The sequence below is a fragment of the Cicer arietinum genome, chromosome 4 (genome assembly GCF_000331145.2).
Source record: "Cicer arietinum cultivar CDC Frontier isolate Library 1 chromosome 4, Cicar.CDCFrontier_v2.0, whole genome shotgun sequence".
NCBI classification, from domain to species: Eukaryota; Viridiplantae; Streptophyta; class Magnoliopsida; order Fabales; family Fabaceae; genus Cicer; species Cicer arietinum.
The window spans coordinates 13,942,679-13,957,369 of NC_021163.2; the positions used below are offsets into that span (position 1 = coordinate 13,942,679).

A 14,691-nucleotide genomic window follows, 5' to 3' on the forward strand; every position below is an offset into this window, starting at 1 on the left:
CCTTTAAATTCAATAACTCTGATTTTAACTTGCTGTCACCACCACCGCTAGTACGTTCCGGTACATGTGCTGTGGCCGTGCCGGAATCAATTGAATCGTTGCCGGTCATATCTTGTTTTGCAGGTGGTTTCTTTTCATTTAGCTTTGAAATGTCGCAAACAACACCTTTAGTAGATTCCGGTATCTGTGATGTGATTCTGCCTGAATCAATTGAAATGTTGCCGGTGATCTCCGTTGTTGCCAGTGCTTTCTTTTGCTTTATCTTTAAAATGCCGCAACCGCTGCCGTTGGTAGATTCCGGTACCGAAGCTGCGAAAGTGCCGGAATAAATTGAATCGTTGCCGGTGACCACAGTTGTTGCCGGTACTTTGTTTTGCTTTATCTTTAAAACTCTGCAGCCACTGCCGGTAGTATATTCCGGTAACGGCGCTGTGACGTTGCCGGTGATTTCTTTAGATGCTGGTAATTTATTTTGCTTTGCAATGCGGCAATCACCACCGGCTCCGGTTCTTTTATTTGTTGGCGATGCTTTCTTTTTCTGTGGAATGTCGCAGCCACCGCCGTTAGTAGATTCCGCGACCGGCGTTTTTGCCGGTGGTTTCTGATAATAACTTAACTTCTTTATTAAGACGTTAACAGTTGAATCGTTTGTAACTCCGTGTTCTTGCATTAACTGATTATCAAAAACTGGGTTAACACGGGAAGCTGGAAACCGAAACGATAATGCGTCTACTGGTACATAAGTGTACATTTCATGAATCTTTTGTTTGAGGTGTAAAACGGTGTCGTCGAGGTTGATTTCTATATTAAGAGTGAGTGTGCCGGGGAATTTGAGTATGATTTTGATGGGTTTGGGTGGGTCAGGGATGAGTTGGAGGTGAACAGAAGAAGAGCCATTAGTGAGGTTGGTTTGGAGGATGATGTCTTTGTCATGGAGGGGTTGGCCATCGAGGAAGAGTAATTGCTTCGAAATGGGAATTCCATGGTGTATTTGTACTTTTTCTTTGATTTCCAAGAATGAGTCAAAGAAACTAACATCAATTTTGAAGGAATCCCCACTCTCCGTCACGATATTCAAGTCCATATTAATTTGATCACTTAACAACGGAAATATTAATAAGCTAGCACATGATGTGAAAATGAAACATATATTTATAAATTAAAGGGATTGACAATGTTCTGCATCTTGAATTTAACAATTGATAATTCAGTTGCTTCCATATATAGAGAGTTAGTTACAAATGGAAAGGTAGTTACTAATCTTATAAGTGGTAAATTATATTCATCATTTCATTGATTACTGCCTCCTTCAATTGCTTCCCAAGCAGTGGAGTGAACTACCTAGTTGTGACTTGCGACTTGTGAGGCACATAGTCCATGTGTTCTGTGGATCAAATGGCATTGAAGAATTCTTGGAACATTAGCCTATTTAATTGATATGGTGGCCTAGGCTTGTTGCCTCCTCTTCTATTATATTTTGTGTCCAATTTCATTTTTATGCTATAAAATTACATCAAAAGCTTGTCACACAGCTTTAGAAAAGTGGCAATACCACTACCTGAAGTCTTGAACAGAGCCATTGTAGGGTGGTATTAGGAATTTAGGATACTATTTATACCATACTTTATCAGAGTAAATTACATATCTCCCAAGCAAAGATTCTTTCAAGAAGTAGAATTATTGTCAATCCTCTTTCATATATACTCTCAAGAACAAGACGCCTCTAGGATTAGGCATGTCGATGGTCTGATACGTGTCAATCTCTGACACCGATATAACACATGTCCATCAACTCAGACAAGCGACCGATAAAAATATGTTTTTGTTTTGTTTCGACAAACTTTAAACACATTTTAGATGAATATATAAGATTAAAGATGTGCCATAGCTACGAATAGAAAATTAAAGATATTAAATTTAAATCTTTTTATAAATATTCATATTTTATTTAATAAATATGTGTATCGATATCGGGGTCTTAAACATTTATACATTAGCAGTGTCAGCATGTTTGTGTTCGTGTCAGCGTAAGGCTTCATAGGATATATATGTTGACTGGGACATTCCTTCTGCATGTGCTTCTCTACTACAATTTGGGCTATAGCCTTATGAGAAGACCCTTACTCTGCTTTTCTTGATATATGGATTCATGGATTGTACATTTTTAGCCCAAAGATGCAAGGAAACTTGGACCGGCTTCAAACTGACATTTGCTTCTGATATATATGATGCTTTGGTATATGTATGTATGCCTTTTTATTAAAAGTTATCTTATTTTTTCACATCCAGACATACATGAATGCACAGACAATTTTACTGTTGTCAAATGTAAGTTCACATCATTTTTTTAATAATCATGAAACCATATTATAACTAGTCATAAATCGAAGCCAATATTGAAATATTTTTCAAGTGAAAATAGAAATCTCACCCAAGTATACAATTTTAAGTAACTAACAAACATTAACAGCAGTCTTAACTAACTAACTAACTACCACTTTGTCATCAGTTACTACCTAATCCTCCTGAACGTGTCCAAAGAGATCAATTGTATCACCATCATTAACCTCATGCCACTCAAAAGACTCATCTTCCCACATCACATACTGTTTATGAATGAAAAGATAACAACGTTTCGGAAGAACATTACTCTTGCGATATTCCATAGCCTTCTTCAATTCACTCACCTTAGCATTAGACGCTATTCGAACTTTCACAATTGTACCTCTTCCCCTATTAGCCAGTGGAACCACCTTCAGATTCAACATTGGCCTCCCCCAGCCTCTAAATGCTGGCGACACTTGTACTCTCGCCGGTGCTTTCTTTTGTTTCTTGATAAACACGTAAACATATGAATTTCTTATAACTCTAAGTTGATGCAACGACTGATGATCCAAAACTTGATTGCCTTTGTAAAGAATGAAAAGATCCAAGTTTAAATAGTAGTAAATGTAAAATAATTTTGAAAAGTAAATTAATTGACTATTTAGTGTTGTATCACACGAAGAATATCAGTACTACATAATTAATATTTTAAAAATAAAATTTATTATCACCTGCGTAAGTCGAAAACAACAAAAACATATCGTTCATTCTTATGAAATTGAATTTGTTGTGAATTCTCTTCTTCAACTGAAAAACGGTTTCGTCTAGATAAACTTGTACACCATAAGCGAGTGAGCAGTATCCGGGGAATCTAACTCGTAGGTTGAATCTGGGAATTTTCTTGTTATAGACTACTTTGACTAGAATGAGGGAGTTTTGAGTAAGGTTGCTTTTGATGACGGTGTCTTTGTCGTTGAGAAGTTTGCCATTGAACATGAATTTTTGCTTTGAAACGAGGACGCTTTCATACTTTTCTATCTTCTCTTTCACTTCAAGAAATGAGTCAAAGAAACCCACTTCAATAGTCACACACTTTTGTCTCTCTATCAAGAAAGTCAAATTCATCTCAAAAATTAAAAAATATAAATATGCAACTATGAATTATTTGTAAACAGATTGGAATGATAGGTTGGTTTGAGGAGTGTAGAAATTTGAGTGAAAAAGGATTTATCAGTTTAGGGTTTATGAGTGATAGATTGGAATGATAGGTTGATTTAAAAAAAAGAATTATTAAAAATTACAGATTAGTCCATAAGTTTGTTTTGCGTTAGCCAATTTCATCCTCCATAACTTTAGATGTATATACATGATGATTTGAAATGTTAACAAATGATATGATGTGGCGGTCCAAATGAGTTTCAAATAAGTTCCACGTATATATGAGCCAAATTGGTATGAAAGTTTTATCCTAAGCACAATGCCCCTGCACAAGCTATTAATCCCTGCTCGCATCAAGTATTGAGTATTTATTGCATAAGAATTTCATATCCATTTAATCTTTGTATACATGGGGATAATTTTAAACCCATTTGGTCTACCACGTCAGCAGTTACCATCACAGCTTATCACCTGTAACATCTGAAATTGAAGGAGGAACGAAATTGATGAATGCAGAACAAATTCATGGACTATTTTAATATTTTTGATAATTCAAAAAGTAACTTTAAGATATTTATATTTAGTTATAGGAGACTTTATTTCTATTATTACTTACATTTTTTTACAGAAAATATGTTACATTTAAATACTTAAATAAAAATAATATAATTAAATTGATCATGAATTGTGATATTTTCGTCTATATCTTGAGATAAAATTAGATGACTATAAAAGTCAAATACATATTAGCGATAAACATAAATATTACATAAGTAAATGAGAAGTAACCAAACTACAATTATAATCATAACAACCAATCATAATTTAAGATTCATCATCTTTAATCCTATTAATCAACATGAAAAAATTAGTTTATAATATTCGTTCATATCGATTATACGTAATTTTTGACATGACCAAATCAATAATGTAATGACAAATAATATGTAATATTGAGAGAATAATGAATTTGACTATAGTATCTTTAAACTTTTACTCAAAATACAAAATGAATGATTTGTATTTGAGTACAAATCAATCTCTAACTCAAACAATAAAATCAAAGATAAAAGTAAAATATGAGACCAAAAAATAAAATTGGTGTACAAATAATTTGGATAAGTAATTCCTAAAAAAAATGACTCTAAACCATTATAATGTATGAAAGAAAAGAAGTTAATGAAATGACTATAAACCATTATAATAAATGAATGAAAATAAGTGAATGAATAACTTCAACGAGTTTAATTTTTATATACACAGTCAGTATAAAATATTTTACATCATCTATAAATTATGATAATTATGTGAAAGATTTTTGAAGTAATTATAATAAAATAAAATTAAAAATATAAATATTATTTTCATTGAAAGTATGTATAAATTAAAGACTCAGTCTTTTATTTTATCTAAATTTAATTTTTGGTCCCCTTCTTCAAGTTTAAATTTGTCATCTTCTATTTTATATGTAATACTATTTTTTTGTCATTTCAATGACGTGGCCATTTTATTAATGATAAGATAGTTATGTGTCACTTGTGAGATGAAAACAAATAGCACACGCCAACCTCTAATTTTTATTATATTATTATAAATTTATAATAATTATACTTTTATTGTTAAATAATTAAATAATAAAAACATCAAATTATTCTAGAAAACATCAAACACCTTCATGATATTATTGTTTGTTTCATCAAACACAAAAAATCTCAAAACCCATGAAACAAAAAATCAATACCCATCGTTATCATCATCATCATTTCCTTCTCCTTATGAACCAGCACATATCATAATGTTAATTCAAATCTTCATTTTAAAAACTTAATAATTTTAATATTTTTTTATTTAAAAAATATGATGTGATATATTTTTTATTTTTTAATTTATAATATATATATAAATAACTAATATATTTAGATATTTTTATATCATTAAATGTATATATCATATTATTTAAATTATGTTTAATTATCTTTTTTTTTTTAATTTAAAATTTTGAAAGAGAGATAAAAATATTAATTTTTAAATATATGAATCAATTACGTGAATTGTAAAAATAAAATGGTCAAAATAATATTTAACTTGTTTATCAAATTATTTATTCATAAAATCAAACATTTAACTATCGATATTAAATATTTAAAAATAAATAAATAATATATTAGGAATAATAATTCAAAAGTAGTTACATGTTGTTTATAATAATTATCAAAATTTAAATATATTTTTTAGTTGTAATTATATTTAAGAGAATGTATATTTGCTTATTAAAATAAAGGAGTGTCATTTTAGAATCATTCCAGAGAATTTGGAAGTATAATTTAATCTACACACTTTTAAGGAAAAGAAAATGTAATGATTTCAAGAGAGTAAATAAAATTATATGATATATATAATATATTATATATTGATGAATGTGATAAGAAAATAGAGAAAAAAATCTATATCTATATTATAAAAAATTCTAATGAAATTTACGTTGATTATATATTTTGCACTAAATAACCATATGTTTATGTTCAGATGGAATTACACATGTCAGTTTATTATATTTATAACAAATAATCCTACAAAATCCCCTTCTTTTCAAAAAATGAATCTTACAAAATTTCTAATAACATTACAAAACTTCCAAATTTACTTGCACATTTAATACAATTTATAATTAATAAATAATACATGTAACTAACCTTTTAAAATTACATTTTTTTTCTCTTTCGTTTTATACGTTGCTCTTCTTTTTATTATTTAATTTCAATTATTTTTTATTTAAATGTATGTGAACCTCACAAATATCATATTTGTTTATCTACATATTTTTATCAATTTTTTTACGGAAGTTTTTGTTTCTTTCATCTTATATAAACAGATTGGAGATACTTTAAAGTCTATCAACATTATCTAAATTTAAGTGTATCTACTTTAGATTAGTTATAATAACTTTTTATTTAATTATAATTTTGGATATTTATCTTATCTATAAATAAAATGAAGTTTACATTAATTACATTTCTAACAAATTATTTTCAATGCCTCCCTCACCATGAAATATGTCATGTGTTCACAAATTATCATTTGCCATGATAATATTTAATAAAATAATTATAATTAAAATAATAAAAGCAATATATGTATTCATTTCATTTTACCTTCACCATTACAATCGATTACAAGCATCTCCTATAATTTACCTCTTTTATGGGAATATACGGCTTGGACTTTTTGCAAAAGAACAATAAAAATTTCACCAATGACAATCAATATTTATTTTTATGGAAATACACGATTTAGTGTAGAAAAACGTATTTCATTATTGTAATTTTTGATGCAGATGACACAAATATCCACGTCTTTTCTCATCTCATTTACATAGTGTCAATCATAACAAAAATCTTATTTATAACATTAAATTAATTTTTGTCCTATGCAATTTCAACAAAATATACCAAATTAATTTCTAAAGAGCAATGGTTTTCTCAAACAAAAGAAATATCTATTTCGTTAGAAATTAAAAGTATAAATGCAAAAGTAAATCATAGTAATTAAACTGCATTTTTAATTAGCTAAAATTGCTGTACAAAGGATATTATTATGAAACACTTAAACTGTTATTGAGCATGGCAGTTATGTGATCACTTAGTTTGATTAGTTAAAATGTAGTAGTAATTAAGCTGACAATAAGTCCAACGCATTATTGTATCATGAATCAATTAATACAAGAACAAGAATAAAAGATAACATAAGCGTTCAATTAATATTGAATTAAAACCTCGGAGCATTACAATGAGTGAAGTAAAAGATTATTAATGATCAAAGAGATCAATATCATCGCCATCTTTTACATTATGCCAATTAAATGACTGAAACTCACTCATAAGATTCTCATTGTAAACGAACAAATAATTCCTATCTTCAGGAAGTAAAAGAACTCTGTTATCAAACTCATCAAGTCTCTTCCTCAACTCACCAACATTATCACAACCCTTTACTTCAACATTTATTTTAACTCTTCCTTTCTTGCTCGTCGGAATCACCGTCACCATCAATTTCTCACCGTCGCCATCACCTTGTTGTAAAATTGTTATATCAATTACCCCATAAATAACTGAATCATTCGAAATTCCACTTTCTTTCAGTGACAGAAAATTATCAAGTAAAGGATAGTTAGTATCCGATGCAGTTGTTAAATTCAATTCCGTTCGTAACAATCCTGTTTTTACCTCAACTACAGAACGCCACCAAGATTCCGAAAAGACAAACACCTTGTCCTTCAGCTGCAAAACGGTGTCGTCAGGTTTCATTTCTAAAGGAAAAACGTTGGAAGAAAACGGCAATTTCAATTGGAGAGTGATTGCATTTGGCGGAGCGACTTCTAACGTTATGCAAGAGTGGTTAACGAGAGCGCTTTGGACGACGATATCTTCGTCTTGTAGAATTTGGCCATTGAAGAAGAGTGTTTGCTTTGAAATGGGAATGCCACGGTGCTTTTGTATCTTTTGTTTTACATTCAAGAATGAGTCATTGTCATTCACTTCAATGTCGAAATAAGAGTAAAACTCTTCAAAATCTCTCAGTATAGTCACAATCATCTTAAATTCTTAATACAAACAAATTTCAATGATAAAGTTACAACATTCACTACTCTTGCATCTTTATATATAGTCATTACCACACTTCAACTAATTCCCTATCAATTGGGGAAGTTAGTTACAAAGTTAGTTAATTTTGTTAAAATTGTTTTTAATGGATTAATAACAAATAATCTGTTGAATATAAAATTCAATAAGATTTCAGTTAGGCGGTTATGTTAGTTATGGCAGTTAGCAAGTTAAGTTGTAGTTAGCTAACTCATGTATTGTATCGGGTATGTGTATATAAACCATGTAATAATGTTACATCAATAAATAAGGACAAACATGTTTTACTTGAAGAAGCTTCTTAAAGCATTTCAAAAATTAATTTACCTAATCATGCGAACTAGGAAATAGGAATGCTATTAGTCTTCTCCAAAAAAATGATCGCACACGTATTTTCTTGCTAGATTGTGGATCCCAAGCGCCAAAACTAGGGACATCTGCATATAAACATACTAGCAAATAGAATACATGAAACTGCTCTGGTACAGAAAAATCCACATCTATAGTGGTACTTAGGAAAATAACTCCTAACTCTGGTAGAGTGATCAGGTGCATGGATATAATGATGAACCCTCTACTTAGGATATTTCCCTTCTCTTCGAATTCTCCTTCACACGACGTTGTAGTTGAAAACGATGGCTATAGTGAAAGAAAGGCAACACCTTCCCATAAAGCGTTTGTGTTGGGTGAAGGAGCAGTACTTTGTGGGTTTAGCTACTGAGGTTGATGGGGCTAAAGGCACGGTTTTGATGGTGAGGAAAACACCAGAAATCGTCATGGTTGTGGTTAGAGGTGGGCGTGTATGACGAAGGAGATTTGAAAAATTATTGTGTATTGTGTGAGATCTACTGACTTGTGCGCAATAGCCATATGATCTAAAATATATAAGTTTAATCACAGGATTGAAGTGCACAATGTATTTGACTAGAAATTCTCCAAGTATAAGAAATCATATGATCAAAGAAACCAGAAACTGCTCTTCATATTAAGACAGACTCTAACATTCCCAATATTGAGTTATAAAACATTGTGAAACGAAAAGAATATTATCATCGTCTCAAAAAGCAGCATGAAACATGACAGTATAAAACGAATGAAAAGCAGAGCTATTTCACCTATATTTTACACACAAGTCATAACTCTACTACAACATGCCGCTTTCTAATAAAATTCCTCATAATTATTGAACAACAGGTGCACGAAACCACTGCCAAACATGCAATTGCTGCAAGGCTGAGGCTAAGTACCCACTTCATTGAAAGAATGTAGCAATAGCTAAACCAATTTTCTCTGGTGTCAGTTTACAGACTCTCAAAGAGCATCCTATTTAAATTTCATGTGGGAACTTAGTACAATATGTTTATAAATCTACGGTTTTGTGGTTGACGAGAATGATTTTGCTCTCCCCCTAAAATATTAATAAAGCTACTCAAAATAAATTAATTTGCAATATTATAATTTTAACTATCGCGTTGTAAGTCAGTTCACTTTCAATAGTAAAACAAAATTTTGCACTTCGAAAGCAGCAGATGAAGCAACTGAAGCAGCTATCTTCTGCGCTTTGATTCTTTCCGCATCTCTGTTATGTAGCTCTCCATATTTGATTTTTCCCATAAGCATCTAAGCACAAGATCTTCCTTTGTTGCTTCGTCTATCAATAACAAGCACCGAATCAGTAAAAATCAATAGGTTCAGAACCCTCAAGAGATATGCTAGTAGATTAGATTAAGCATGTAGAATCCAGAAAAAAAAAAAAAAAAAAAAAAAAAAAAAAACAAAAAAAAAAAAAAAAAAAAAAAAAAAAAAAAAAAAAAAACAGGATGGTTCAACTTTGGAACACAAATTCTGCTACTATCATAGTGCCTAAAGAAGAAGGCTCATCGTAGAGAAATTGTAGTCACCTATACTTCTCCATCTATCATCTGGAAAACCAAGGGACCTTTGTGTCAGATAAGAAGCATCATCCCAAGAATAAGGGCACTTTTTCACCTTGTATGTCCAAAACCAAAAGCCAGACCATAACAGCAGCTGCATGGAGGACATAATTAATCAATAGTTACACAAGAAACAATATTAATTTTCACAGTTCAGCACTAAATATGATTGCAGTTTCCAATTAGAGTAGTAAGTAATGAGTAATAAGAGACTCTAAGTATATGAATGCAGTTTGCAATTAGAAGATTTTAGCACTAACCTTTCCTAAAGTATAAGGTAAAAGAATAAAGCGGACACCAACAAGTTTCCATATGGAGGGCCTTTCGGTTCCTGTTATCTGAAGATCAAGTTCTTTGCTGAGGTCTTCATCTTCCTCCACTTTTCTGTAAATAAAGGTCATTCACATTGTGCCGATGCGTATCAAAAGTACAGAAATCACAGTCAAAGAACCCAAATCTTATGAACCAAAGACAAACTGATTTAACAGAGGAAATGAAAGTTTGAAAGGTGGACAACCAAATTGAACAGGCTAGTAAATATAGGAAATCACATACAAGGACTGTACAGAATGGGAATGACACCATACCTGTCCCTATTCTTTTGGCTCTTCTTCTTATTTGTAACCCCACCACTGCGCTCAAGCTCCAACGCCTTTAATCTATTTTTATAAGCAGGTGTCTTCTTCACCATGGCCACAGCCTTAATTAACACAAAAAAGACATAGCAATGAATCTGGCTGTTTTAATCTTCTGTAAACATTTCATAAATAACAAATAGAGCAATTTGCACAATTTGATTGTACATATCTTTGAAAGTCGGCACATTGCAAAGGCCTAACCTACTTCATGCCTTTAGCTTGCATACAAGACTATAGGGATTTTGAAACATTTTAGCTGAAAACGACACCTGAACTCGTCGGACATGTATGGTATGGAAAATTTTGACCGAGAAACTTGGGTTGTGGCAACCCTCAACTTCAAGACCTAGCTTCCGTGCCAATTTATGTTCCACAAACAGACAATTTGGTTTTACGGCTACGCCACAAATGCAAATGAAATGGTTTGTACAAAGTAAAAACTTCTTACAATATTGTGTCACACTACTATGCATACGTAGGCTGAATACAATATTTAACCCCGTAAGTACATCTCTTCAGTCATCAGCTAGTCAATTAGAGCATGGAGACGAATATATTGTATAAGCAGTTAAATATCCATAGCATCATTTCACATCAGGTCTTATAAAATATCAAATGATATTTAACATATCACAGTACCTGATTATACCTTGTCGTTTGATTTAGATATTGGAAACCAGAAAGAATAAGAAGAAGGCCAACCAATACAGCACGAGTATCCTAGCAAGTATAAAAGTACTAACAAAATCAGATTCAAGGGTAAAAAGTATCCAATCAATCAACATTTCAAGTTAACATAACAACCAAAATATATCAATTGTCAGCAATGGAAATGGAGCAAATCTCACCGTCTTGTGACCATAGTACGCTCGATAGTATTGTGCAGTATTATAAAACACCTGGGATCAATATAAGACAACTCAATTCCACTTTAATGAATGAACATTAAAAGAATAGGGGGTAAGCAAATCACATTTATTGACCCCAACTTTAAAAAGACACCAAACTTATCCATAAGAAAATCTAAATACCTCCTCCGGATGCTCAATTGCATAATCGTATTTTTCTCGTGTAGTCTCATCCTTCAAAATCTGTAAATAAGTTATAATTCCATCATTCACAACACATCATTTTCTCACCAAAATATAGTGCAATTTAGTTACTTTTCATTTAGCTTCACATTGCAAAATATTCAATTTCAACAAAAACTCACTCCTACTTCCAAATGTACAACATACAATATATACTGGTTTATCCAAAATCATTGAAAGACAAAAAACTGACACTACAAGAATAACCAAATCACCTCGTAAGCATTGGCAATTTTAACAAAAATCTTTCGCGATTCTGGATCAGGATTTTTATCTGGATGACTGATTTAAGAGAAAACAAAAAATAAAAATAAATCAATTGAAGGAACGCCAAATTTTAGAGAGACAGTAAAGACGAGCTAAGAGAGAGAGAGAGAGAGGTACTGTTTCAAGGAGAGTTTGTAGTAAGCTTTTTTTATTTCGGAGGAATTAGCGCTCTGAGAAACCCTGCAAATGAAAATTGAAAAACAAATCAACAAACTTGAAAAATAATTGATTGAAAAATATATGGAAGGTTGGGTTAGGTTAGCTAACCCAAGAAGATCATAGCAATCGTCTTCGTCGCAGTAGATTGCAAGAGAAGGAGAAATGGTTGATAAAATGAGAACCACCGCAAGGATTGGGATTGCGGTCGCGCGCCACCGGATTGGTGCCGGCGGCGGATCCATTTTGATGAATGTGATTCGCCGGAATTCGGTGTGATTTTTGTAGTTTGACCCAAACACCGAATAGAAATTGCTCTCTATAACGACAACTCCAATCTAATTCGGGTTTTCAATGCTCCGAGATCCGACTTGAATTGCACTACTATGCATTACGCAAATCGTATATTACTGTTTTCGATTTTTTTTTTCTTTTCCCTTTTCCTTCCAGACAAGTTTTCGGTTTTCACATGGTCTTCTAATTAATTAATTAGTTAACATTTATTTTCCTCTCTGTATGTATATTATTTTATTTTACATTTATTCTTTAGATTTTTATGTTAAGCTTTAAATAATATTAACAAATTTGTGTGAATTAACTTTATTAAAATAAAAATAAAAGAATAAGTATTTGAAATTTTATGTTGAAAATTCTCAAAAGATACACATTTAGTTCCGATTTATCAATAATGTTTTTAATTATTTATTACAAATAAAAATAAAATATAAGATAAAATAATAAATTGTTAAAGATATTATAGAAAGAGTAGTCAATTTTATTAGTTGTTTTGATATATGTCAAATGTTAAAAAATGAAAATTAGAAAGAAACTTATGGAGTAATTTGATTTATTAAAAATTATTTTACCAGTAATTTATAAATATTTATTTATTTATTTATTTTTGTTTTTGTAAATATGTTTTATTTTTTCTCACATATATTAAAAAAAATAGGTAATGATTTTTTTTTTCAAGATGAAGTGATAAAAAAATTCGTAAATAATTACAAAGTTCGGTTTGAATTTAAAATCTAGTATCCAACTTAATAATATTAATATTTGTTAATTGAGTATAAACGGTGACTTTAATATATCTATTGTCCCATTTTATTTTATTTATAGACGTTCCTTAAACACAATGAATATGATTTGTTAAACTTTGACTTTTTATTTTTCAAAATAAATTAATAGTAGCAATAAAAGACATGTTTGAAAAAATAATAAATACATATACTAATTTGAAAGAGAAATTTTACTTAGTCCTTTAACTTTAATTGTGATAATGGATTTAATCTACAAGATATGGTTCAACACTTTAGTCCATTAATATTATTTTCTCCGTTTTATATTTAGTGTCATATTAATAAAAAATTAATTTAAAATAAATATTATTTACAAATTTTAATAATATTTTTTTATATAATTATTTAATTATTATTATGTATACGGCTTCAAAAACAATATTATATTTTGTATTGATAACAATGAATATCTTATTAATAGTTAAAATAAGTAGTTTTATAAAATAAAATTTTCTGTTTGAAGAGGTGAATGGTTGTACTTGTAGTGTTTATTTGGTAGTGACGAATGACCAATACGATATTTCTTTAAATACAGCGAGGTGTTGGATTGAATGTCGTATTTCTTTAATTACGGTGAGGTGTCGGATTAAGCAATAGAGTGATTTCTCCATATGAAATCCACTCGTACGAAACATTTTGAAATTCCTAAACCTCTTTTTTTCACTTTAACTGAAATCTGAAATCCTAATTCCTAGAAAAATACAATATCTTTGTTCTCCTAATATCCTTATTCTCCTAATTCTTTGTTCCTTCTTTCCAAAATATCTATTCCCGATTCCTAAATAGGAGAAGTGATTAGTGATCACACTCCATCTGCAAAAGAAAAATAAACCACGGCAACAAGAACTTTTTTATTTAGAGGACTCTTTTATCCATTGCCATTATATTGGAACTGTGACCCAATGATGATGATCTTGAGGAAACCAATTCCTTCCTTTTCTATAATTTCTAAATTACAGCGTTCTTAGATAGGGGGTGAGAATTAAAACTGAGAAAGCTTATCAATGTTAAAAAATAAAATATATTTTACTATATTTTTTTCCCCAATTGTGACTAATTGTATGAATAAGAATATGTTGATGGTTGTTTGTTTTTGCTTATTTGATTCACGATGATAAACAAAAGAGACAAATTAATTTTTTTCCATTTGGGATTAATATTTTATTGATTATTAAAACAAATTTTGTTTAGACGAAAGAGATCTATGCTCTCATGGAGATGAGAGGAAGTTGAGTCTAGAGATTTGCAAAAATATGATTAATTGAATTGCATTATATTAAAAAAATTAAATGAAATATAAATTGAACTATATATTTAAAATAATTTAGTTTATAAAATTTAATTCAAAAATCAGCTTAACAATTTTAAAACTTTTTAATCTCAATTAAAGTTTTTTTCTTAGA

The 14,691-nt window shown here is 30.3% G+C and overlaps 2 protein-coding genes across 2 annotated transcripts; both read right to left on the minus strand.

The window, feature by feature from the left end:
- Nucleotides 1–2,387: 2,387 nt before the first annotated feature.
- Nucleotides 2,388–9,156, minus strand: LOC101509069 (polyubiquitin-like). The gene is made up of 3 exons (XM_073367248.1): nt 7,292–9,156; nt 3,057–3,479; nt 2,388–2,908 (listed from the first exon to the last, which is right to left on the minus strand). Exons 1-3 carry the CDS (start codon nt 8,073–8,075, stop codon nt 2,517–2,519), a joined length of 1,599 nt encoding a protein of 532 aa, XP_073223349.1. The 5' UTR covers nt 8,076–9,156; the 3' UTR covers nt 2,388–2,516.
- Nucleotides 9,157–9,303: 147 nt separating this feature from the next.
- On the minus strand, nt 9,304–12,675 carry LOC101507394 (chaperone protein dnaJ 50). Its single transcript, XM_004496720.4, has 10 exons — nt 12,321–12,675; nt 12,171–12,233; nt 12,002–12,068; nt 11,727–11,786; nt 11,544–11,594; nt 11,335–11,415; nt 10,645–10,757; nt 10,318–10,441; nt 10,025–10,151; nt 9,304–9,774 (listed from the first exon to the last, which is right to left on the minus strand). Exons 1-10 carry the CDS (start codon nt 12,452–12,454, stop codon nt 9,671–9,673), a joined length of 924 nt encoding a protein of 307 aa, XP_004496777.1. The 5' UTR covers nt 12,455–12,675; the 3' UTR covers nt 9,304–9,670.
- Between the last annotated feature and the right edge of the window lie 2,016 nt (nt 12,676–14,691).